Below are 27,464 nucleotides of genomic sequence, written 5' to 3'. Positions count from 1 at the left end.
TTTTTAAAAAACAATTCAAATTTTTATTGAGTTTTGTTTATATAATAAGGAATCAGCAACCACAGTAGTTGTCACTTGAAGTGATCACAGACAAAATAAAATATATAATAATTTTACATGGTTATATTACAATTTTTGAAAGATAACTACAGCATACCCATGTTTTGCTATAAACTGTATTCCTTTGGCCACAGGTAAGCTGTCAATAATATAAGGTGTTTGATTATACACCTCTATCAATAATGGGTGATGAGGAGAAAATAGCCCAGAACATTTATAAATCCTTTGTGCTGTAACATTTGTGTTAACAATTATTTTGTCTGTTACTACCTTAAACACTTCTTACTACAAGGAAATACATTCTAAGGATAAACAGTAGCACTGTTTCCTATCTTGGCTTTAATTATGCAAAGCAAACATGTTTATTTCTTGCCATCCTCTATTACTATGTTAAAATTTTGAACTAAACATTTTTTTAAAAAAAGCTATTGGATGCCATTTCATTGTAATTGTGGATTTTATATACTCTGTGTGCAGTTTAAAAACTTGAAGTATGTGCCAGATCATGATTCTGGCACGGAGAAGGAAGGACATTGAGATGCAAATGAGGAGGGTGTTAGGATGTTCAACCTCAGTACATGGTAACAAAAATGATCTAAAACAAGATATATTAAACTGAAAACATTGGTGACCCAAAGTTAATTTAAGACGGAAAGTCTGCAATGTCTTTTCTGATCGCAGACGTCTGAAAAAAATGGGAAGAAATTAAGACCCAAGTTTGTGGGTAATCTTAAAGTGGAATCCACATGGCATGTAAATGAATGATTGTCCTTTCTTTTGGGCTACAATGGTTGGGTTTGATCATCACATTAGATTCTGGCAAAGAAAAACGTTGCTAGCTTGTTTCCAACATGTGGACTGGCTTACTAAAAGAAAAAAAAGTGGAAATTCTGTTGTATTTTAAGACAGAGTTAAAGCTCTTGGGCCCCATTTGTTCCTGAAGTCACTCTGAGAACATTGCACTATGTTTTGCTGGAACGGAATCAGGACCTTTTAATTGAAGTGACGGGGCAATGACGAACGTCAGGCTAAGAATGGGATTCAGTCCCCATGGGTTTCCTTTCACTCCACCTCATTCCCTCCCTCTTCCGTTTTTTCTTGTACATACTTTCACACACATTTCATCCCAAGTTAATCTAATGTACTTTGCCGAGGAGATTAAAAACTTAGGCAAGAATGCACTAAGTGCATTAAAATTCTGACAGACTCAGAAAGCAGTTTTGTCTCTGTGTGATAGAAAAGCACCATATGAAGAACGCTTTTCAATCGGTTCCTTACAAAAATAATATAAAGGTTAATAACCCCTATGGGCTGCTGTTACATGGACTAATCTGTGATTTTAAAAAGCCTTATGGTAGCTAGGTTGTACCTATACTAGACACCATTTTAACTACAGCACAGGTGAGAGAAGAGAGTTCATCCCACTCCTTTGCCATGTGGACACTGCACCAGGCAATTCACATTCTGTCTGTTATGGGGTCACTGGCATCTCTCCATTGTAGAGCATTGACTGGGGCCTGCCCATCATTTAAACATCTACATGTAGTGTATATAGCTAAATATTTACAGATGATGAAACTAAGCAGAGTTTAAACTACAGTAGTGAAAGAGGATTTTAATAATTCTCAAAAACATCTGTAGATAGTACTTTCTTTGCAGAGTATGTGAATGGAATATTTCAAAGAAGTCCTTTGGGAAAGGATTTCAAACCTCCTCTCCCTCTCCCTTTGAAATATTTTATCTTTTCGGAATGTAGAGTATAATGATTTTTAAGAACTTTGCCTTCATCTATCAGATACTTCATCTGGAAAGTTTAAATGCTTCCAATGTCCTAAAAATACACCAACTAAACTGCTTTCATATTTTGCATTCAATTGCAATCTGATCAATGATTTGACAATATTAATAAAAAGTTATTTTAAAGGATTATTTAAAATTATAAATTGAGTAATTTAAATGTCACTTCAAAACTCTGTTTTATAGTGACATATTTTTCCATTATATCAGATTCATATAGATTAAAAAATAAACCTCCTTAATAGGAACTCTGAGTAAGCTCTGTTTAAAATATAAGTGGTAAATGAATATACTGGAAATAATTAAGAGCTATACTGAAGTGCTAACTGTAGAAATTAAGTGCTTTCACAATGAGGCTTCCTTGATTCTCACTGCTTTCCTTCTCGTGATGTAAACAGCTCATAAAATGTCACGTGTATCTTTGAGTGTTAAAATAATCACTCTTACATTTTTACATTGTTTTGTGCAAATATACAATTTTTTTCAGGCAAAGGTTTCATTTTGTTGAAATGACTTCTGTTCAAAATAAAATGAAATTAAATGACTCTTCCTTCTTTCAAGATGAGCTGTATTTATTACTGGAACGGAAGTTGTCATATCCGTGATCGTTAGCTTTGAACTTCAAGCAGGACTGCTTTTCCTCCAAGGATTGTTTTTCTTCAAATGACTGGCACCAGCAACATAAGCATGACTGTACAAAACAAAGTCACTCATTATATGTCAACATTAGTCACCCTGTTACAACTTTCTTACTTTCTGGGGTTCTGTCTTTCCTTGCATAATTGGGAGTTCTCAGGCCCTTTCTTTCCCCTTATTTTTCCCTTGAAAAAAATTGAATTATATTTGAGTAGATGATAGTTTTTTCACTAAAACAATACAATGAAAGAATCTAAATAATAAAAGTTCTTGCCAAGATAAAGTTAATCTTAATTCTTGAAACTCTTGATTACTCGATAAATATTCTCAATATTTAAAAAATATATAATTCATGATGTTTGTCTACACAAACAGAAATATCACCACATCCATGTGTTTGTGTGTGTATAACATATTTAATGAGATTATACTATACATGTATTCCATAACCTTCTTCTTACTTGAAAGTTTCATAAACACCTTTCTGTCTCAATGAATTTAACAGTACTATGCTATTTTTTCCAGGGAGATGCTATTCTTAATCTTGTTATATAATAAGGTTAAAAAGTATACAAATCTTTTCCATGTTGTTACTCAGTAAGAATATAAAGTCTGCAAGCATCTCAGATTTATCCATCCAGATCTTCTCTTGGATTTTTTAAGATCCGAAATTTATTTTACTGTTTTCTGAGAAACTGTACATATAAGAAAATGGGAGATCCACTATTTTTAGTTCTAAACAATGAGAGAGTCAATTTTGATAAACGTTCTTTTCTTACTCTAAAATCTCAGTAATTCTTTGCCTACTCTCTATAACCAGAACATTCCTATTCAAAGCATTTCACAATCCAATGTTTTCTCATCACACAAGCAAGTTATCCTTAGGATTTTTTTGTGTGTGAAATACCACATCTGAATATGTACAAATATCCTGATGTTTAAGAAAAGTTTTCACTTTTTAACAAGTTTACTTAATAGCAAAAACTGCCTTGGTGGTTATAAGGAAGCTAAGTTCTTAGCACTCTAATAATGAAATAACAGAGACAAGTGGATCCTTCCCATGTAAGAAAGGATACTTTATTTCCTGTTAGATTGCTGAAGAAGTGAATAGATGGAGGGGTGGTAGAATACAAAAGCAGCTGAATGGGGAATAATTAGATAAATCCATATTGAACAGCAAGCTTCTGTTATAAAAAGAAGTAGAAGAATCTAAATCAAATTTGTTTAACTTGCTATTCACAAAAGTTCATGTGAAAAAGTATCCAACCTAATTACAATGGCTATTGGGAATAATGCCTTTAATTTATGTTTGGCTCTTATGTCATTGTGTGACAATTGTCATATAACTATGCATGTAATTCTTATTTATATTCTGAGCAATTCCATTAATATATGTGATTAGCTGAGTCTGTGGGGAGTGACTGGGATTCATAGGCAGAAATTGACTACAGTAGTTCATAAGCAAATGCCATATTTTGAAAAAGTATCTGTTAATGTAATGCAAGGGAAAACTATAAGGCAGTTTGGTAGATCTCTGTGGCTACAAATTTCTATAGTTTGAAAGGGCTGTGTTTAATACTATATTACAAAGGACTTTTATTGCAGAATATTACTTTCTTACCTTAAAGCAGTTTTTGAATCTTTTGCTCACCAAATAGAGAGCAATTGGGTTAATGCAGGAATTCAAGGAGGCCATATTGATTCCAATGTAGTCCAATACCAACAAAAAGCTGAAAAACAATAAACCAAAACATGTCTGTGAAAAACATGTTGCTCCAAGCATGTATTTGTTACAGACTTTTTTGTTTTTGCAAATAAAAAGACTATACATACCTAATGGTTTGAATCCATCAGTAGTCTCTGTCTCATTTTCTGTCACTGTCATCTCAACAGCTCCCTACCTCCCGGCCCCTCACTCCTGCCTCTCATGCCCAGATTTGTCTTTTAAAATGAAATCTCATTGCCAAGGCTGGCTGAAAAGAAAAGATTCACAACACCAAGAAGATCCTAACCTGATCTTTTCTATTTTGCCGTTCACTCATCATTTATAATCCTGCCTCTGTGTCCCCAGGGCTCTCCTAGGTATCCTTTACTCCTCCCTCTGAAACAGGAGCGAAGGGAAAACTGGGAGTCTGAAATGCTCTCCAAGGATTAGAAAAATGGTTTCTGTCTTCCTACCTATGAAAGGGGTGGGTGGAAATAGTTCTGAGTGGTGCTTATTTCCCACATGATGCCTAGTGTGCCTTTCTTACCTCAAAAGTTCACATCTATTGGGGTCATTCTGATCATAAAGTGTGAGCTTCAGGATCCTGCTGAGGTGAAGGGGCAGCCAACAGAGGGCAAAAACAAGCACCAGACAAAATACAGTTTTGGCCACTTCCCGTCTCTGAAAGAAAACCACAGTCAGACCCTGAAAAGATGCTCATTTGTTCACAGCATTTTCTCATTCCCAGCAGAATAGTTCACATTGTTTATAAAAATTCAGTGGCATTTGTAAAATTCAGGACATGGAGCTTGAAATTGAAAAGTTAATGTGAATGAGAACTAAAATAACTAGAGGTTCATCTTTAGAAGTTATGGTTCTCTTTGGATCCTTTTAGCAATATAGAATACATCTAAACAGGCAAAACAATTCTTTATAAATTCAGTGATGCCAGAAAAAAGGAAACATGCTCTGGTATATAATTTCTCATCACCATAATTTCCATATTCATCATTATAATTCTAACCATAAGTCAAATAATTTTATTTTCTTACCTGTTTTAAGTGATCATTTAAGGCAATTTGCATTCCACTCTTCTTTCTTAACATTTCACAGGTCATCAGAGTGTAAAAAAAGGCAGTGATGGCCAATGGTAAGCAGAAATAGAAACTAAATAGCCACCAATCTTTAGCTGTTTTATAAAACTATGAAGAAGAGAAATGTTTATGATTAATGCCTTTTCTTTAAGAAAGTCTTATGTACCAAATGTTTAAAAAATCAAGGAACAACTCTCTTCTAAAGAAAATCCATTTTATAAATACTGCACAATGTAAAATCTTTCAGGTCACATCTATCAAACAAATAACTAAACACCTATATTGAATGAAATAAACTTTTTCTAAAAGGTATTTCAGTTCTCTAGGGCAGTGTACTATAATCATGCTTTAAAATGTAAGCAGTTGTAAAATCTTGAAATATTTACTAATTCAATATTTTGTCTTCATACAAGTAAGTTATACTTTGGGTAACCTTTGTGTGAAATACCAAATATGAATATATAATAGATATCTTACTGTTTAAGTGAAATGTTCACTTTTTAGCAAATTTGTTTGATGGCAAAAACAGATATGAAAATGTCCAGGTTAACCATTTAGCTCATAGAGCATATGCAAATCCAAGATTTTAATGGAAAATCAAGGCTGTTTATTACATGCTTTATTGGTTATTATTTTTCTGCTGATATGTTTAAAATTCTTGCTGTGGATATATCCATGTTGACAAGAATTTATGTAACATATAAACCCTCCCCCTTTAACTAAGAGGAAACAATGGAACAAGAGTCATTCTCAATTTCACATAAATGTCCTTCTTCACTCTTTTCCTTATGATGACATACAGAGTTCATGAACTTTTCTTGAGAGATTTCTTATATATAAATTAGAAAATAATTTTTGGTGATAGTTAGACCAGCCCCCTTTGCACTAACTTCTCTGGACATATTTTTTGGAAAGATCCTTTTAACTTTAGGGTCTATCTTCTCGAGACCAGCATTACCATTCTTTTCCTGGTTCCTGGTCAAATATTCTGTAATAAATGGCCTGGTTGAAAAGAGCTTTGCAATGGCAGCTTTCTCTTTAGCATCAAAGACAGGGAGGACAGGCTTGCCTTTCAGAATCCGCCCATATTAGGGTGACTTCATTTCAAACATGTGCTGACCCCTCCTCTATTCCTGATGACTGCTGTGTTGCCTTATGCAAAATGTGGTAGCAGTCAGTCCTTTTGCTTCTTTTGGTGGAAAAGCTATACATTCACACTAATTCTCTGATGAGAACTTGGTGTATTTGTGTCCCTGAGATCCAGGGACAGGGTTCTTGTGGAAGCACTAACCTAGCTTCTTGTATCTTAGGGGATGAGTCACACCTTTATCCTGATGGTCCTGGGATTGATCTACACTCTTTGGACAGTCATAAATCAATTGCTTCTTAAGGAGTGAGGAATAGATGGAAATAGCTAAGCTTGTACAAGGGCAGAAAGAGGAAAACAGGTAAAATTTACCTGCATGAAGGCTGTTTTTTGAGTGGGATTAAGCAAGCAGATTCGCAGGTAACTTCCTTTGTAGTCAATTGTAACCAGGTTAAAACCTATAGCTTCAGGGACAGCCAGAATCACAGAGACCACCCAAATCAAAACAATTTCCACTGCCGTCCACTTTGGAACCCCAATTCCTTTAATTCGACTCCAGGAAGCAACAGCTCGATATCTGAAGATGAAAACAGAATTGTTTTTCCAAGCTTGAAGAGCTTAATTTTGTAGAATGACACAGCTTATTTTTTTTAAAGATTTATTTTTATTTATTTGAAAGACAGAGTTACAGAGAGGCGGAGAGACAGAAAGAAAGGTCTTTCATTTACTGGTTCACTTCCCAGATGGCTGCAACAGCCGGATCTGCACCGATCTAAACCAGGTGCCAGGAGCTTCCTCCAGGTCTCCCACGTGGGTGCAGAGGCCCAAGGACCTGGGCCATCTTCTACCGCCCTCCCAGGCCATAGCAGAGAGCCAGATCAGAAATGGAGCAGCCAGGACACGAACTGGCACCCATATGGGATACCAGCGTCTCAGGCTAGGGCTTTAACCCACTGTGCCACAGCGCCGGCCCCAAGCTTATTTTCTAAATTCATGGCAATCAGTAATACAATATTCAGGTTATACCTGGCTTAAATATAAACTCTTACCTATCAATACTTAAAGCACATAGACTGAGCACAGTGATGCCCACAGAGGCCTTCTGTATGAAAGGTACCAGCTTACACATCTCAGCTCCAAATGGCCAGTCTTCTGCCAGCAGCTGCATTGAGAAGACACGAAGCTCTGTTAACACAGTGTTTCATATGACACTCTCTGACCTGCATTACTTAATGGAGAGTAATTAACAGGCAATGGAAGAGAACAAATCCAAGTTCTTATCCTTTTCCTCATGGGCTACATTTGAAAAGCACCAGCATTCAATTTATGAAATAGGAAAGGGCGTAGGGAATAATGAAAGTGTAGTTTAGAGAATTTATCGTACATATAGGGTAACTTGGAGTCAGGATCTTCTCATAAGAGCCAACCCAAGTCAGTCTGTTAACTTCTTTTTAGAAAAATGAAACCTGCAAATTTTCATGGTCTCAAAAGCCCAGGTCATGGCCAAGTCACATAAGAGACTAATTAAAAATAAATGATACATATTCCTTAGCTGAAGACACTGGACTATCCCTATGGAGTAGTACTCAATGGAGAATAGTGGGTACATTGATGTACTTGTTCTTTTTTTTTTTTTTTTTTTTTTTTTTAGTGTTTATCTTCATTTTATTTTATTTTTTTTTTATCTTTTATTTAATGAATATAAATTTCCAAAGTACGACTCATGGGTTACAATGGCTTCCCCCCCCATACCGTCCCTCCCACCAACAACCCTCCCCTTTCCCACTCCCTCTCCCCTTCCATTCATGATGTACTTGTTCTTTATGGTTGTCAGCTTACTTAACTGAACAGTAACTCAGAGTAACCATACCATTTCTTGAACACATTGAGGCACATTCCTGCTTTAAGGCATTTGCTTTCAGTCGTTCTTTGTCCTGGAAGGCCTTTTTCCCCCCACAGATCTACTTGGCTAACACCCTTACCTCCTTTGGATCTTGCTCGAATCCCATCTTTTCCACATGACCCACTCTGATCACATCATTAAATACAATAATCAGCCAGTGCTCCTCATCACCCTTACCCTGCTCCACTTTCCTCCCAGGAAACACCTAATGTGCATGTTGGAATATGGACTTGTCTATTGGTTTATTGTTTGCTATCTGGGTCCCAAGAGCATAAGACAGAAAATGAGTTCTGTAACTGCCTAGAACACTGCCTTACCCATAGTAGACCCTCAATAAATACTCAAAACTAAATATAAATGACTATTGTTATACAATTAGCAAAATGACAGAATTCTTGCCATTATATACAGGTATTTCTCCTTTAATATTTTAAAAATAATTGCTCATGTTTTATTATTTATTTATTTTACTTATTTTAAAGGCACAGGGAAACAGAGAGAAAGAGAGACACAAGGAGAGAGAGCTCTCATCTGCTGCCTCACTCCCCAAATGCCTGCAACAGCTGAAACTGTGCCATCCCAAAGTCAGGAGTCAGCAACTCAATATGGAGTTGCCACATGGGTGGCAGAGACCCAAATACTGGAGCCACCTCCCTGCATCCCAGGGTGTATATTAACAGGAAGCTGGAATTTAGACTGGAGCAGGAACTCAGACCCAGGCACTCCAATACAGGATGTGGAGTCCCAAGTGGCCTCTTGCCTGCTATGACAAACACCTGACCTAGGTATTTTTCTTTGTTTCATGGCAGCACACACAGCCATCTATTATTGAATACAGCTATTTTCTTTTCTAGGACAATTGGGCGTGTCTCAGGCTGGTAAACAAATCACTTTAGGTAAACATCTGGATTGAATGTTCATGAGGCTTCAAAAATAGAGAAAAGTATTTGAAATCTATGTTTTCAAAAAATGCTTTAAAAATAGCCTTCCAAAAGTGAAAACTATTTTGAAACCCAATTGAATCTTTCTGTCCTTTCACTAGTAATGAAGAGTCTACTGAGTTTGTCAAGATGGGTTGGTTGTTCTATAACTAGAACGGCATCAAAAGCTAAAATGTGTGTCTTATTATGAATATGGCTTCAATACAGGACCAATTTCATTTTGCCAATTGCATTTCTAAATTAGACATAAAAAATTACACAGCATATGGGACAATGTTGACAGTTATATTGCATGTACATGGAGTGTAGGGTCCGGAAAGCCTATCTAAAGCAGGTGTCACAGAGGAATGGAGGATACTAGGTACAAGAGAGCCACTGGTGTCAGGAATATCAAGGGGGTTGGTGAGGTCTGGGGTGAACCTTTTGGAAAAGAGCAGGTGCCAATAAGCGTTATACATTTTTACTAACAGATTCCAAGTACAAAAATCTCTGATTTCCCCCCAAAAGACAAAAATTTGAATTTTCTATAATATCTCACAATCTATACAAGATGTTAACGAATTTCTATTTTTAAAGAAGACTGTCAGATAATGTATTAGCAAAATATATGTGTGGGACAGAACAGCTTCTATCTTGTGATTTCCAGATTAATCAGTTGACTCATAACCCTGCTTATTCATTCATTTAACAAACAGTTTTTGAGTGTTCACTCCACCATCCTGAGAACAACATACATGTCCGTGAAAAAACCAAACTTTTTCCTCTCATGAAGCTAACAGTCCAGTGAGAGAGGCAGACAAAAAATACACAAATAATTCATAGAGTATCACACAGAGACTGTCATCCTACTGGGGTACCTGAAAGAGTATGTGGAAAAATGGAACAAAAAGATAAACTCATTTTGGTACAAAACAGTTTTGAAATCCATTTTTTTTTTTTTTTGACAGGCAGAGTTATACAGTGAGAGAGAGAGACAGAGAGTAAGGTCTTCCTTTTTCCGTTGGTTCACCTCCCAATGGCCACTACAATTGGCGCGCTGCGCCAATCCGAAGCCAGGAGCCAGGTGCTTCCTCCTGGTCTCCCATGCTGGTGCAGGGCCTAAGCACTTCGGCCATCCTCCACTGCCCTCCCAGGCCACAGCAGAGAGCTGAATTGGAAGAGGAGCCACCAGGACAGAATCTGGCGCCTCAACCGGGACTAGAACCCCAGGTGCCGGCGCCACAGGTGGAGGATTAGCCTAGTGAGCCGCGGTGCCAGCCCATTTTTTTTTCATAATACACATTTACTGTGAATTTTTTCATGACTCCATAAGAAAGTGATTTGAAAGATTTCAGGCATTTCTTAACAGGTCTCTAAGCTCTCCTGGAAAGGACATTTGAGTAGGGACTTCTGAGATAAAAGTCAGTCACATGAAGAATCTTCTAGGCAGATCAAAGAGCAAGTTAAAAGGCCATGAAGTCTGAGCAAGGCTGGTGGGGAACTGGAAGAAGAGCATGGAGTTATGAAAGGATGGAGTACAGTAATCCAGGCCAAATATAAAGGAGATGAAGCTATAGAGAGAGGAGCTTGAATGGCTTTCTGAGAGAATCCAACACAAGGTTTTGAACAGAGAAATGGCACAATCCTATCTGTTTACTTTTTTATGCCTTTGAAAGGCAGAGCAATGGAGGGATGGGGATGAGAGATATCTGCTATCTACTGGTTCTTTCCCCAAGATACCCACAACAACCAGAAGCCCAGAACTCAATGTGAGCCTCCCATGTGGGTAGCACAGACCAAGTACTTGAGACATCACCTGCTGCATCCCAGGGTGTGCTTTAGAGGAAGCTGGATTGAAAGCAAGAGTGGGGCTTGAATCCAGGTACCCCAATATGGAATGCAGGTATCGCAGGCAGTGACTTAACCTCTGTGCCACACTGTCTGCCCATTATCTGCATTCTAGAAGCTTAGTGTAGAATAGGATGTAAGGGTCAAAAAAGGAAGCACTAGTGAGAACTAGTGATGTCCTCACACTTAGATGAATGGGTTAGAGTATATATATTTTAGTTTAGTTTAGATTAGTTTAGTTCAGTTTTCATTTTTAACAGGTTCAACACAAGTCATAGCTACAATTTTGAGAATACAATGATGGGTATCCAGTAGGACTTGCTGAGACACATATAAGTTTATTAACTTGCTATGTTAGTTTCCAATATGCCTACACATTTTTAATACTACTCCCTTCAAAAGGAGAAGACTAATTTCCCTTCCCTTCCATATGTCCTGGACTTAAAGAGTTTTCTTCCAAAGAATGAAAAGGCATTTGGCAATAGGAATGTGTGATGTCGGGGACTAGTTCAGAGACGGTGTCATGGCTTCCTCCTTGTTCTTCCTGGGATCCTCATTCTTAGGGAGGCCAGCTGCCAGGTCATGAGGACACTCAGTGCCCTCTTGGAAAAGTCAACACATAGTAGATAACTGAGGCCTTATGAAAACTACTGGAACTAATTTGTTACATGCATGAATGAGAGGCTTTTCTGGATCTCATCAAACCTTCCCTCAGATGACTACAGCCTCGTGCAATACCTTGAGTATACCCTCATGAGCCATCCTGAGTCAGAACCACCTTGCTAAGCCACCCCTGAATTCCTGACACACAAACACAGTGTGATATAATAAAGGATTATGGTTTTGTCCTACTAAATTGTAGGGTAAATTTGTTACTCTTTATTAGATAACTAGCCCACTTGTCCTTGGTCACTCTCTTAAATAGTAGATTCACATTTGAATGCAGATGGTCTGACTGCAAAGCCAGTGCCTATAACAATTATCATGCTGCCACTGAATTTTGAAGAAGCTTCTTTTACACAAAAGAATACCTAGGAGTAAATCAAAGATTAACTTTTGGTGAAATTGACATGTTGAGAAGCAATGATTTGAATAGCCCTTATCTTGATTGTTGAGGAACAGTGTTTTTATTTTTTTAATTTGTTTAAATTTGTTTTTCTCTTCTTCATACTATCTGTTGAACTCTTTATTTAACATAGAGTTAATCACATGTATATAAAGTCAACTGAAAATAGATCTCAGTAAAAAAATGAGAGGGGGAATGAGAGAGGGAGAAGGAGGTTTGTAACTATAAATCTGTACAGCTCTGCATACAGTACTATGGACTATGTTCTAATGGTAGAGTTTAAAACCTTGTCATGGGATTCCCAAATCCCATTAAAATTGGTAGTAAAAATTCCATCTCAATTATTAAAGTGATCATATTAAGTATTAAAGTAAACATATAGATAGGATTAAGTGTTAAAGAGATACTATAAATAGCATCAGTGCCTGTTAATAATAATAATAGACAGAATGAAAAAGGAAGAATTGTCCAACATCGGAAGCAGTTCACACAGCAGATTCATAGAATGACAATCGCTTTAAGTAACACTCTGACCTCAGAATCAGCCCTTAAGGTATTTGGATGTGGCTGAAAGCCTATGAGAGCATTTCAGGCATGGAAAGCCAAGACACCATGGCAAAAAAAAAAAAAAAAAAAATATCCTATAGGAAGGATCTCTGTGAGTGAGACCCCAGTGGAAAGAAGGGGCCATCAAAGGAGGCTGCGCTTTTCTATGAAGGGAGGAGAGAACTTTTACTTTGCTTATGGCCTTCTCTAAACACTGACTGAGTTTGTGGTCATAAAAGGCTTTCATAGCCTTGGCAGCTCCTTGTAAAAGCCTTCAGTGATCATTGACATCATAATTCAGTGTTAATTGTTAAATTAAAAACAGAAGTCACTGTGCACTTACTCCCCATGTAGGACCTCCTTATGAGAATAAACTGCAAAACTTGTTCTCAGACAGTACTTTATATGTTGTGTGTGGGGGGGGTGCAAATTGTTGAAATCTTTACTTAGTATAGAGTTGGTCTTCTGTATATAATGTTAATTAAAAATGAATCTTAATGAAGAATGGGATGGGAGAGGGAGTAGGAGGTGTGATGGGAGAGGAGGTGGGAGGGTAAGTATGGGGGAAGAAATAGTATATTACTAAAATGTACCTATGAAATTTGTTTTCATTAAATAAAAGCTTTAAAAAACATTAACTTTTGGAGCCCATAGCTATGTGTCAAATAATGGTAAAATATCTAGGTACCTAGCAAAAGTATTTTCCCATCACCTAGTATGATGGTTAATGTTGTGTCATTGTGACTGGTTATAGGGTGTCCAGATTACACATTGTTTCTAGGTGTGTGTGAGGGTATTTCTGAATGAATGAGCATTTGAATATATATTTTTTTTGACAGGCAGAGTTATACAGTGAGAGAGAGAGACAGAGAGTAAGGTCTTCCTTTTTCCATTGGTTCACCCCCAAAGTGGCCACTACGACTGGCGCATTGCACTGATCCGAAGCCAGGAGCCAGGTGCTTCTCCTGGTCTCCCATGCTGGTGCAGGGCCTAAGCACTTGGGCCATCCTCCACTGCACTCCCAGGCCACAGCAGAGAGCTGGACTGGAAGAGGAGCAACCAGGACAGAATCTGGCGCCCCAACCGTGACTAGCACCTGGGGTGCCAGTGCCATAGGCGGAGGATTAGCCTAGTGAGCCACAGCACTGGCTGAGCATTTGAATCTATGGACTCAGTAGATTACCCTTCCTGATGTTGGGGTATCATCCAGTCTGTGAGGGTCTGAAAAGACAAAAAGGTGCAGGCAGGAAGAACTTGCCCCTTTTGTTTCCTGCCGTCCAGCATTAGTTGTGATATCTCACCTCATTTTCTCTGGCCCTTAAACTGGGAATTTCATGATTGGGTCTTTTGATTCTTAGTCTTTGAATGTGGACTGAGTGTTCTTGGGTTTCCAGCTTGAAGAAGGTGGATGTGGGACTTCTCAACCTCCATTATATCATGAGCCAATTCTTCATTAGCTACCTGTCTCTTTATCTATCCATCCATCCATCCATCCATCACCCATCCCTCCATTTTTCTATATTCTACTGGTTCTATTTCTCTAGAGAGCCCTAATAGACCCAGACATTTTATTCATATAATGCCCAAATATTTGGATAGTTTCAAATATTTTATTCAACCTCTAATTACTTCCAAATATATTAAAATTGGTATTATGTAGGTACTGCCATCAGAAAAATCAAGATGAATGAGTGTCTGGGCTGTTGAGGGGAAAGAAATCTCGCCAATGAAAATGAGGTCTGCACTGAATCCAGGCCCTGTTTTATGGTTACTATTGTTTTTGGCTCAGCCTGGAAATTGGATTATTGCTCTTCATACCACTGGGAGGCCTGCAGCCCAACCTCTGACCCTCACTATCACAGTGCACAGGGAAACACAAACTGAAAATTGTAACAGCGTTCTTCAAGTTCAGCACAGATAGTCAGAAACCTAATCGTAACTGAAAGATTACAATTTTCTAATCTATCCTTCCAAAGAGAAAGGGGCCGGGAAAAAAAAAGAGAGCCTTAGCCATCCTCAGCTTTCAGTATTTCACATTTGGAATCCGTGCCTGGATGCTCTAGTTCTGAGAGGCCTCAGAAGATGAGGGAAGAGGATGTACTGTGGCTTCCATTATTGGGTAATGAGAAAGATGACTTTGCCAGGCCTCTAAATGTTCTTCCTCTATAACAGCTCTTCCTAATCAGAAGGCTTTGTAGAGACACAGCAAGCCTTGTACTCCATGATGGAAGCCATGCCTCTACTGATGTCCATCTCTGTCATCGTAACAGATTCTACCAAGACAGTGTTTGGGCTAGTTAGTTCCTGGGGCTTCTCTGAAATGCAAATACATCAGTTTTTCATTTGATGCAGAAAGATATCTGGAGCGTGAAAATGCTATGGCTTTTTTCTTTTTATAAAAAAAAAATCACCCTTAATTAAGATGCTATCATTAAAAATTAGTGACAGAATATTCTCATAGTTTTCTATGATCCCTGAAAATTAATTTTTCACCTCTGTTCTCATGAAGAACATTTAACATCTGTAATTTGAAGTCAAACTATATATCTTTCTTTGCAGGTGAGGAAATTGATTCATTTTATTGCAAAAGGAAGCAAGTTTAAGCCCTGTTATAATTCTTATTTTTCTATTTTTAGTTTCTGTTTGGGGTTTCATCCCATTAAATTATATATCTTTTTTTTTTTTTTTTTTTGAACAGGCAGAGTGGACAGTGAGAGAGAGAGACAGAGAGAGAAAGGTCTTCCTTTGCCATTGGTTCACCCTCCAATGGCCGCCGCGGCCTGCGCACTGCGGCCGGCGCACCGCGCTGATCTGAAGGCAGGAGCCAGGTAATTATCCTGGTCTCCCATGGGGTGCAGGGTCCAAGGACTTGGGCCATCCTCCACTGCACTCCCTGGCCACAGCAGAGAGTTGGCCTGGAAGAGGGGTAACCGGGACAGAATCCGGCGCCCCGACGGGGACTAGAACCCGGTGTGCTGGCGCTGCAAGGCGGAGGATTAGCCTAGTGAGCTGCGGCGCCGGCCTAAATTATCTATCTTAAGGCAAGGTCTAGGTACTGATGACAAACCAAACATGTATTGAAAAATGTTTCTGGGGCTGGCATTGTTGAACAGCAGGTTAAATTGCTACCTGAGTTACCAGCATCCAATATGGGTGGTGGTTGGAGTTCTGGCTGCTTCTCTTCTGATCCAGCTCCCTGCTAATGCAGTTGGGAAAGCAGCAGAAGATGACCCAAATCCTTAGGCCCTAGGCCCCCAGATGGGAAATCTGGATGAAGCTCCTGGCTCCTGGCTTTGGCCTGGCACAACCTTGGCTGTTGAGACCATTTGAGGAGAGAACCAGCAGCTGGAAGATCTCTCTCTCTGTCTCTCCCTTTCTCTTTGTAATTCTGCATTTCAAATAAAGTAAATAAATCTTAAAATAGTTTCTGATTGCAAAAATGTTGTTAGGGTTCAATACTGATACTATGTCCCTTCTGAGTTAAATTTTTTAGGTCCCATTTAAAATTAAGGTTGACTATATATTACCTAACATTTACCAAATAGTAGCCAGTTGGCAAATACTTCCAGAGCTCACACTGGTTTTCACATCATGCTGTCTTATTTAACAGCATAGCTTTTGTTAGTGGTAGGTCCTATTGGCAAAGTGAAGTTGATTTGACACAATGAGAGCCTATCTTTGAGCTCACCACTTTTCTCCTAAGTGTATCCTGCTTCCCTAGCACATTTTTTTCAGATGATAAAAACAAACAAACAAATAAATACTAGTTTCAAAAAAGATGTGACTCTCTGGCCTCAGAATCAGCCCTTAAGGCATTCAGATATGGCTGAAGAGCCCATGAGAGTATTTTAGGCATGGAAAGCCAAGACACTCTGGGGAAAAAAAAAAAGGAAGACCTAAATGGAAGATCTCTGCGAGTGAGATCCCAGTGGAAAGAACGGGAGCCATCAAAAAGGAGGTACCTTTCTCTGAAGGGAGGAGGGAACTTCCACTTTGACTATGACCCTGTCTGAATAAGATCGAAGTCAGCGAACTCAAAAGGCTTCCATAGCCTTGGCAACTCATGACTAGAGCCTAGGGAGATTACTGACGCCATAAACGAGTGTCAAATTGTTAAGTCAACAACAGGAGTCACTGTGTACTTACTTCTCATGTGGGATCTGTCCTTAATGTGTTGTCCAATGTGAAGTAATGCTATAACTAGTACTGAAACAGTATTTTACACTTTGTGTTTCTGTGTGGGTGCAAACTGATGAAATCTTTACTTAATATATACTGAATTGATCTTCTGTATATGAAGATAATTGAAAATGACTCTTGATGTGAATGGAATGGGAGAGGGAGCGGGAGATGGGAGGGGTGTGAGTGGGAGGGAAATTATGGGGGGGGAAGCCATTGTAATCCATTAACTGTACTTTGAAAATTTATATTTACTAAATAAAAAATAAAGATTAAAAAAAGAAAAAAAGAAAAAAAAGATGTGACTGTACTAATTATATAATTTATACTCAAGGATGGCCACAAAGATGTTTGAAAAAGAATAAAATGAAGAAAATCCAAATATATTATTTTCATGTTATATTATAGAATATAGTGTAGAATTTAAAAATATAAAAGCATAAATTACATGAAAAATCAATAAGTATCTTTTCCTTAAGGATATTGTGAAAATACAAAATCTCTCCAACTGAGGGAATTACATGTTTCCTTTCTCCTTTTAATTAAAAATCATGTTCATAAGATATTAAGTAGAAACAAAAGACCCTGTGAATATACACCCCTGCTAATGCTAAAAGGAATCAAGCCCCATAAAGTCAGGAAATGCCAATGTTAATCCTCTTGCACTAGCAAATATTCTTTCGCCCCATTAACCATACATATCACTTTATTTTTCTTTTAAACAGTATACACTAAGTCTTAACTATTTATTTGTTTCAGAATATTCTACAACATTCCTAATGCCTACTACAAAGCCTAGCACACAGTAGTCAATCCTTAAATGCTTGTTGATTAACAATGAATGAATGACTGAATAAGCAAATTAATATGATTATAAGCCAGAAAGCTATGATAAAATTTTTACAGTGAGTCATGATGACTATGAATTTATATTTTGTATTTTCTAGTAGAGTTGATCAAGTCTTGTTGACTCGAGAGCCAGGAATGCTGGATTGAACTTTACTCTTATTGGAGTTTTGCCCTTCCAAGCAGGCTAGAAGTGGCAAAAGACAGAGATTCCTCTCCCACCCTCTCTCTCCTACTCAAACTTGTCAAGGAAATGACTGATAAAAAGCCGAACCTACCGTTTCTCACCATCTAGTGAGATTCTATGGAGTATTTTAGTTGCAGGCAGCATGGTGAATTTGGCAGAGGTAGATGCAGTAAACAGGGATGTTGTAAGACATGATTGGATGAGCAACAGGTTTGTAAAAGACAAGTCTGTTCAATCTCATGTGAATTGTGAACATGGCTTTCAAATGACTGCCATTATACAAATGTTTTTACAGTAAGAGTCAAAGAGGGAAATAATGGAGTAGCTGCATTTCACAACGTTGGGAAAGGGTGTATTCTGTTTTTATCTTTGTTTCCTGTAGCAGATAAGAGCTTTTCTGTGTTTCAACTAGCATTTTTTCTGATAGAACATCCTCATTCAAGAGTTTCAATGTATGTCAGAATTCTCTTTTTGAAATTCATTCATAGGAAAAGAATTCAATGTAAACTGCTGGACACATGTATAGACTCTTTCCTGATATACATTGTACCCATGCCCTCAGGGACAAATAGAAATGATAAATTCTACTTTGAATCCAACAAAATGCTCTTAATCACTTAAAGATTAGGCTGTGTGGATCAGAAATATGCAAGTCAGAAATAATGACAGCTCACTCTTCTGGGGTGCCATTTAAATATTTCATAATGTTTGTGGTATCCCCTGGAGTTGTACAAGATAAAGGCACTGTCCCTGGAAATAGTTTCATGTATACCCACAAAACACTGAGCGTTTCCCTGCTCTGGAAAGATTCCTCTCACTCACTGAAATAGAACAATGGCTCCACGAAAACCAAATTTCTATGAGAATCAAAGAGAAAGAAAAAAGATTTTAGAAATATTTCTTAAAATCTTCAGTCTCTACTAAGAAATATTTCTAAAATAGAAATAGCAGAAACTGGAGTTCACCTCAAATTGGTGTATTTCCCCATGAGTGTTACAATGAAATTTATTTCTGTCTCTGTAATAGTCTAATAAAGAAAGGGATTGTTGCTCTCCTATCATCTGAACTTAAAAATATATCCACAGTCTGTGCTTAAAAGCTTTCATTGACTCATTACATGTTTTGAAAATATATAATTAATATAAATAACAAGCACCGTTTACAAAGAAGACTATTGCTAGATTCACTACTCTGAGCTGGATCTTCTGATTTGGTACCTAAACAAATTGAAGGAGAACTTGATAGCTTCACAGCTCTGAACAAGTCTCTCAAAATGAATGTCTTGAACAAAACACCCTCAGTATGCTATACTTAAACCTAATCCTGTCTATGAAATATAGGAAGAGGGACAAGATAAGCTACTATGAGAAGATACCTGATAAATAGTTTGAAAGAATTGAGTAAGAATCAAGAAGAGAGTGCATAGAGAATAGTTTTTCCCTTTCCGGAAACTAAAATGAAAATGAAGAGAGAAGTAGAGAAGGGACACAGGTCAGGTCATGAGCATAGTTTGAGCCAAGAGGAAGGAAAAGTTCTTGAGAAATGCTTCAGTCAATTTTGCTAAAAAATGTCTCACTCTTGTCATTCCCACCTCTGCCTTCTAAGATCACATTTGGGGAGTTCTCTTTTCATGTTTACACCAAAGAACCCATAGGGCAAAAGAAATAACCCTAAAATCAAAGCACTGAGAATCAAAGAAGTCTAAAATGAAAGGAAGTTGTTGGCTAAGGTACAACCATACACCACACTCAGCCCCAAACATAACCAAACTCTTTTCAACTTTGCAAAGTTCAGAAAGAGAAGGTTTCACATCATAAATTACATTTTGAATCTTAGTTCAGGCTTTATATGTCAACACTCTTTAAAGCATTTAATCATTTATTAGTATTTGGCATGTTTCTCCAAAAATAATCAACTATAGCATATTAGCCACACAGAGATAACCTTATATGGTTTTTTTGTGAAACGAAGAACATGGCTCCCTGGCCTTGAGGCAACAGGGTCTTGGCTATGTTATCCTCTCGCACAACTATGGAAATATCTTCAATCTTGAACAACTTACTTTAAGTGATCAAAGAAAAAAATGCAAAGCCTTTGATAGATATGGCTTACCATATTAAAGAAAATATTACCTTGCCATTTTCAGAGGCTTGGATTTATGGAGTGACCCAATGTCTGACTGAAGGCAAACACAAGAAGTTCTAAACTTTTGCCAACCATTTTGCCACAGGAATCTATAATAAACATGTGAAGCGGTGAATTGAGAATATAAAGTCTTGAGTTTCTGGATATTCTGAATTCTGCTCGTGACCTGTTAACTGGGTATGAACAATACCCTAGAGAAGGGATCAAGTTTGACTCCTTCTTTTTAACTTGGACACTTGTAGAAATATGAATAGAAAAAACTCATTGTGTTAAAGTCTTATTTATAACATCATTTATCCTCAAGTCTTTGTCTGGTGTTGACTGTTGCAGACACTTGTACTAGATGGGTGTTGGGGTATTGGTTTTATTTTTTGATTTTAGTTCTTTCAGGGCTAATAGCCTTATTCTGTAAGTACCTTTTAAAAGCTAATACTTTAAAGATGCTGCTTAGTTAGTGTTTCTTAATTTTTTTTTTTTTGCACTGAATGAACCTAAGAGGTATTAGTTTCCATTTTTAGTTCAAAATCCTTCTGCTACTAAAATTTCTTTACATATTGCTAAAATATCACTAAAATATCTCAGCTACTTGACCAGCAGTGAGAACTGTACTAAGAAACTGGGAGAAATTAAACTCCCCTCCCAGTGATACTTTTACTTCTTGTGTTGCTATACTTGCATGTATGTCAATTTACTGATTAGAAAATTGTGTAAAAAGTTAAATTTGATAGCATTACATCAAATTTCACTTTGAACCATACAACTAATTGTACACAAACATGTTAAGTATCAGAAATTGACAAAGAGAAAATAGTGGAAAATGTGAATTTGTTCAGATAGTTCTGATTGTGTCATAGGCAGAAAATGTCTAATTACCTGCCAAGTTATTTCACTCAAAAGTCATTTGTGGTCTCAGTGAAGCAAGTCCACATTTTGATATGCCAGCATTTTTTTTACCCCACCCCACTCCAGCGTTTTAATGTTATACGTCCCCTACCTCAACTAGTTAAATGTTAAAGATCAGATTAGCGGTTTTGCCTTTCAGAACTGTGAAGGCAGCCTGTTTGCCTCTAATAGTAGCCTACAAAGTCTTAACAGCAAAATATTATTAAAGTCCTCCAAAGGAGCACCAGCCTAATTTTTAGCCCTCTACCTTCACTGGACACCTGATTACATTTGAATCTTCATCACACTAGTTAATGTGGATATTGATGTATGTGTTTTCAATTTGTTTACTTATGAGTAAATCATAAAGGAAGCTATATTTGAGAATTAGCTGTATTAACTCTGTTATCCATCCATGTAAATGTATCACAAAGAGAGTGAACTTGGTAAATGAAATCCAGAAAAGTTCATTCTTTGCTCAAGAATTTTTTAACTTCTCTCCAACCTGCAACCAAGTCTTGTTAAATATAAGCACCAAACCAAACCAAGCCAAATCAACTAACCAATCAACCAATCACAACATAAATACCTTCATAGCATCCATGTTTGTACCCAGTTCCTTTGCTACTGACACAGGTTTCACATCTGTGCTATTATAACTTAGTGGTCAGATCAGGCTTTCATATACAGCAAACATCTGTATTACCACATTCATTTTAGCATTAGGGAGGACATAATAAGTAGCTTGTAGATAAGGAGCAATTTATCCTAACATTAGATATTTAAATGCTGGCTTTTGGTGCAGGTGTGTATGTATAGAACATGTAAATACTGGCCATGGTGACCCAAATATGTATTAGAGATAGACATTAAGATATGTACTCCTCTCTCTCTATATATATGTAGAGAGATATACAAAATAATGATTAAAACTATGCGACAATAACTTTGGAGTATAATATGACAATATATATCAGAGTTACAATCCTGTAATTTAGTAATTCCAGTTCTAGAAATTTACCCTTTAGATGTAGTCACACATGTGAGCAAAGCCCTATGTAAGAACATTATATGTAGCCATGTTTATATTGACAGGAGCTGAAAAATAACATTCAGAAATTAAATGATCATTTTAATGCACATACATTTATTTTAATAGCATTTTTATGTGCTTACTAATGATAGATCCTGTCCCAAGTGATAAATATCTACATACTTATATATATATATATGCATTCTTATAACATTAAATAATTGTGTGTGTACATACATATATACACATACATAGGTTTTTGTTTTGTTTTGTTTTGTTTTTGGACAGGCAGAGTTAGACAGAGAGAGAGAGAGAGACAGAGAGAAAGGTCTTCCTTCCGTTGGTTCACTCCCCAAATGGCCACTACGGCTGGCGCGCTGTGCTGATCCAAAGCCAGGAGCCAGGTGCTTCCTCCTGGTCTCCCATACAGGTGCAGGGCCCAAGGACTTGGGCCATCCTCCACTGCCTTCCCAGGCCACAGCAGAGAGCTGGACTGGAAGAGGAGCAACCAGGACAGAATCAGCTCTCCGACTGGGACTAGAACCCGGTGTGCCTGCGCAGCAGGCGGAGGATTAGCCTAGTGAGCTGCGGCACCGGCCTATACATAGGTTTTTAAATATACATTTTGGATGATTGAATTTCTTGTTTTTCATCAGGGAGGTAGCCAGTAGTATAGGCATAGCTTTAGCATGTGATGAGCAGGGTAAAGGGGCTTTTTATTTATAACATGTTAAAAGTTTATTTGAAACTATTAAACAGGTTATCTTACTAAGGTTCCATAGATACCTCTATGGCCTTAGACAAAGGATTTCAATCCCTGGCTGTACAACAGGAGACCTGGAAAGTGCACTGACTACCTGAATGTTTCCAGGGACTCAGCCCCTTGAGGGAGGCAAGGCAGGGCAGACGTGGCTCCCAAGTTTGTTAGTTTCTCACAGCAGTACTTCTGTGCCCTCCCCCCATTCCACAGCCACATCAAGGACTGTGGCTTCCAGCATTCTGAGGGATGTCAATTTTATTGAACTTTGTACTTTTGAACTCCAGATTCATGTAATAGATTCATATTGTTGTTTCTGTGCCCCTGGGCATGTAGTGTGCCAACAGAAGGGTTGAAGGACTCCAGGAACCCTCACAAATAGTACATACTATATTCTCAGAGACTATTGCTCACAAAACTAGAAATCATTAGTTTAGAGACTCAAGTTTCTCACTTTAGAATACAGTTAAATGGCATTCATGATTCTCTTAAAATTACTTGTTATGAACTATAATACTTCTCTGAAGTGTATTTTTAAAAACTTACTCTGGAGCTGCAGTGATTTGGCAGGATAAATATCTTTTTAGTAGCCCTGTATTAGGTATTTTGGTAAATAAAGCCTTTAGAATGACATCCACTATTATCATTATATGCTAGATTGTCTACAGTGGATTTCAAGAGATAGACATCCTCAAATGACCCAAATTAATTTCTGAAAAACATTCACCCAGCATCCTATTGTGTGGTACTGTGTCGCATAATGCCAGCAATGCACTTAAATGTGGTCCTGTAACACTCAAGTTTAGGGAGGGCCATGCTGTCTCTGAGTGCACTCAATGCAGTGGGATTGAGAGCATCAAGGATTCTAGGGCCAGTTGACCTTGGTTCAAGCCTAAGTTTTATCAATTTCTAGCAGTATGATGTTGGACAAGTTTCTTTACATCTCTGATGCATAGTTTCACTAGATGTAAAATAGGGTTAACAATACCTCCATAGGATTGTTGCAGTGATGTAATGAAATAAACCAAGCCCCTAGAGCATAATAGAAGGTAGCATTATCATATTATGCCTCAATTAAAACCAAAGTTCACAACATAAGATTCATCATTGGCATACTTAACTCTGGGTCCTAATTTTATGTAATGGAATTTGTTTATGGCCAATACAGATGATTATGTCACTAGATTTGTAATGACTCATCTGTTTATTTCAGAAGTAAACATATAGCTTAAATAGACTGAATGGCTTCAGGGAAAACGAAGTAACATCTTAAAGAAGAAAAGAATTTGAAAGGAAAGGAAACCTGTGTGACCCTTTTGGGAGTCAGATATTTTCTGGTTTACTGAACATACTCATGTGACCAGGCAGAAAGCAAAGTGGTCCTGAAACTGCTGATTGACACTTGATGTGGAGGCGACACACCAGGAAGGTGTCTTCAACCCCATCTTCCTCACAGCTTGTCAGCCGCTGGCTGCTTTCAGAAGGTTTGTAACTAGGATACTCAAGTGGGGTTTCCTGGGAACTCTTTAGGACTTACACAAAATTTTCAAACCTGGCAAAACTAGACTGCAATCTTCCTTTTGCAAGGGATACTGTTTTCCTTATTTTTAATTTTTCACACCACCTTGTATTCAATAGTTTCTCAATTCCATTTTGATGAATTGCCTTGAAATTCCTCTGTCAAATTAGAATGGTAGGACTTGGCCTGTGAGACTCAGTAAGAAGTAAGTGGGTCACTTCTGGCTCCAGTGGAGTTGGAACTGCCTTTAAGGGACACATGCATCAGCCCATTTCTCCAAGAAAACCCTCAGAGTTCCTCAGAAGCAACTGTCATTCATGACTGCAGGGTTTCTTCAGAGTGTCCCTCCTTTTCCGGGAGTGTGTCCCTCTAGGGCCTAGATCCTAATCCGAATCTCCTCTCTAAACCTCAGAAATGTCTGGAATTCCCTCAAAATGTGGCTATTGGGATTAGGATTTCCAGAGGTTCATGAAGGGAAGTTTACAGATATGCCTCACAGCATACTGTAAACTCACGGTAACTGCTCCCGGCACAAAGATCAAAGCATCCCCTAAAACCTTTGCCTGCCCGTTCTCCACCTTGTACTCACGACAGGGCAAATCCACAAAGTGCATCCCGTTACCTTGCATCTTGGTTGTGCTTTTACGTGCAACTCTGTAGTGCTGCTGCTGAGGGGGCAGAATTTTAAATATGTCTATAGCTCTTAAGCTGTTTTTCTTAAGCACCAGGAACCTCCCACCCCTGTAGGTAGGCACTCACAGCCTTATTGTGGAATTGAGGAAACTGAGGCCCAGATGGGCCTGGGGGGTGTTTGGAATTCCAAAGCAATCCGGAGTCAAGAAGTGTGGGTACTTATGTCCTGCTTGGCTCTTTGTGGCTGTTTCCTGGGATGTCCCTGATAATCACACAATACTGTGAACTACTGCAATCATTAGATTTTCAGTGTTCCTTGATTTCTTCCTTAAATAATCAACGGGACGCAGTCACATACTTTGCACTTTGGAATCTGGTACATTTGGGCCTGATCCCTAGCTTTCCCTCTTACTCATTGTGAGACACTGAGTGCCCTGTTTGTCATCGATTAAATGGGGATAATATCTACTTATGGGTGTGTGGAAAGAGCAAAAGAAATACGACATCTAATCTGTGGTTGGTGCACGGTAGTCGTTCAGTACAGAAGAGCTACACTCATTTACAGCAGGTGAAATGTGTTTGTCCTGCTCACTAGTCGGGGCCTCCCCAGGGCCCCAGGGTAATTTATTCCTAAAAACCCACTCCAGATCTTCTGCTTAAGGGTCCTCCAAGACTGCACTTGCCAAAGTTGGTGTGCATTTCAATCACCTGGACAAGATGCAGATTCCGATTCAGTAAGTCTGGGGTAGACTTGCATTCACAACAAACTCTCCAATGCTGTCAAGGCTGCCAGTCCATAGGTCACACCTGACTAGCCAAGCTACAGCCAGTGGGCTGGACTTGGGCACTAGATCCTCTGGGCTAGTGGTTCACCGACTTTACAGTTTATTGCAATCACCTGGAGGGCTTGTTCAATAAGAAATCGATGGGCTCTAAGCCAGATTTTCTCCTCCGTAAGGCTAGCGGTAGAGCCAGAAAAACTCTCATTTCTAGCAACTTCTCAAGTGATACTAAGGCTGCTTGTCTGGGAACGAGGCTTGTCCTGGGATTACCAAATTCCGAAGGGAATTTGGCACCAATGATTTCTGGCTTTTGCTAGCTCCCTCTAAAGGTGCTATCCCCCCTCCCATAAGCCTGCAAGGTTACTAGCAGGTGCCCTTTACCTTGTATACATTGATGGGGATGTCAATGATGATGTGCAGCAGGTCTCCTAGAGCCAGGCTGGCGATCAAGATATTGGGGCCATTTCGCATGCACTTGTTCTTGTAGATGATTCGCAGCAGTGTAGAGTTTCCGATGATGCCCAGCACGAACACGAGGCAGGATACCACAGTGTTGATGTACTTGAAAGTGTCCTTAATCTCTGTTGGTCTCTGACACGGAGGAGGGGTGCGTCGCGGGGCTCCGGCTGTCCTCCCTTCTTTGGGTATTTCAGCAGGTGCAGACGACCGTGGTAGGCTGGCGTTGGAATCCCTTGGCCAAGAGGTCTTAGTGGAAGGTGTCAGGATCTCGCTGGCTCCCAGAAGCGGTGGAGTAGCGGGGGCAGACGGCATTTCTCTCTCCTCTCCCCAGACCTCGGCCATCCCGCAGGCAAGAACCAGCGCCAGCAGGGCGAGTCCGCACAGGCTTGGCGGCGGCTGCATGCTGCTGCCTGCTTTAGCGGGGCGTCAAGTGGCAGCCCGGCAGTTTTCAGAGCCTGGAGACCGGCAGGGGAATCAAGACAGAACACTTGGGTCAGCCACTCCAGCCACGCCTCTGCAAACGCGAGCGCAGGAAGCAACTACGTAGCCACCGTCTGCGCGCAAAAGCAAAAACCAAGTTGGCGCGCCAGTGGGGAAGTTTGGCGCATCTGGCTAGGGAGCGCACGAGGGCTGAGGAATCAAAGCACCTAGTGGCCAAGGTCGTGTGCTACTCTGTAATTTGCCCTATAGGGGAACCCCGGTATCCAGGCTCTGAACTCCTAGGGTCCTCCCGGGGTGAAAGCCGCTACTCGCCGGCTGGCTGCGCTCCAGCTCCGCGAGCGCACCCAGAACTGCGCGGTAGGAATCGGGGAACCTGAGACTTGTCATCTGGGTCCCATGGCGGGGGAGGATACTGGATTAAATTGAAAACTTCTGTCCCCCTTCTAGGGGCTGCAGGCTATCCTGTACCCGCACGCTCATTTTAATTTGTTCTATCGATAAAATCCCAAACTACTAAGTCAAGTCGAGGCCCCGGGACAAGATCCGAGCGCTGGTTTTAATGCAACACCAAGCCAGAATATTTACCTCGCGGAACGGAGGCAGCAGGCGCAGAGCGACAAGAGAGGACCTCCTTCCCGGAGCTGCAACGGAGGCACGCTTGGCTCGCAGTTGGGTTCCAAGCCTAAATGCGCAGGGAGCAGAGCACGCCTCCCTCCAGCTGCAGGCGGGTCTGGCTCTGAAGGAAGGCGGAGAGAATGCCAGACAGCGAAACGTCCGGGGCTTGCTCGGGGTCTCTGCTGTCCCCAGACAAGTACTTTTATTCATTCGTCGCTTCCCCATCAATCACCGCCTGACTCCTCCCGCGCCTTCCGATCGCGCCACAACCTTTCCCCTGGGCGATGCCTGGACAGCATCAGCGGCAGAGGGGCCGTCTGTGGC

General features: G+C 39.3%; 1 protein-coding gene across 2 annotated transcripts; it reads right to left on the bottom strand.

Annotated features, from left to right (window-relative positions):
* EDNRB (endothelin receptor type B) lies at positions 1-27,464 on the bottom strand. 2 transcript variants are annotated; one of them, XM_008259981.4, is made up of 8 exons: positions 27,111-27,464; positions 26,007-26,539; positions 7,429-7,541; positions 6,752-6,956; positions 5,251-5,400; positions 4,746-4,879; positions 4,115-4,223; positions 1-2,548 (listed from the first exon to the last, which is right to left on the bottom strand). In XM_008259981.4, the coding sequence occupies exons 2-8, from the start codon at positions 26,484-26,486 to the stop codon at positions 2,414-2,416; spliced, it is 1,326 nt and encodes a 441-aa protein (XP_008258203.1). In that variant the 5' UTR covers positions 26,487-26,539; positions 27,111-27,464; the 3' UTR covers positions 1-2,413.

This window comes from Oryctolagus cuniculus, chromosome 9 (genome assembly GCF_964237555.1).
Source record: "Oryctolagus cuniculus chromosome 9, mOryCun1.1, whole genome shotgun sequence".
NCBI classification, from domain to species: Eukaryota; Metazoa; Chordata; class Mammalia; order Lagomorpha; family Leporidae; genus Oryctolagus; species Oryctolagus cuniculus.
Note: the sequence above shows the minus strand (reverse complement) of the source record. Positions and strands in the feature narration are given on the sequence as shown.

Excerpts from the sequence above, each read along its gene's own strand:
- EDNRB (XM_008259981.4), bottom strand. The coding sequence starts at position 26,486 with ATGCAGCCGCCGCCAAGCCTGTGCGGACTCGCCCTGCTGGCGCTGGTT. Across the intron at positions 5,401-6,751 it reads AAAAAACAGCCTTCATGCAG|TTTTATAAAACAGCTAAAGA; the intron begins GTAAATTTTACC and ends TCTTCTTCATAG. Across the intron at positions 2,549-4,114 it reads GATTCAAAAACTGCTTTAAG|TCATGCTTATGTTGCTGGTG; the intron begins GTAAGAAAGTAA and ends TGTTTTGTACAG.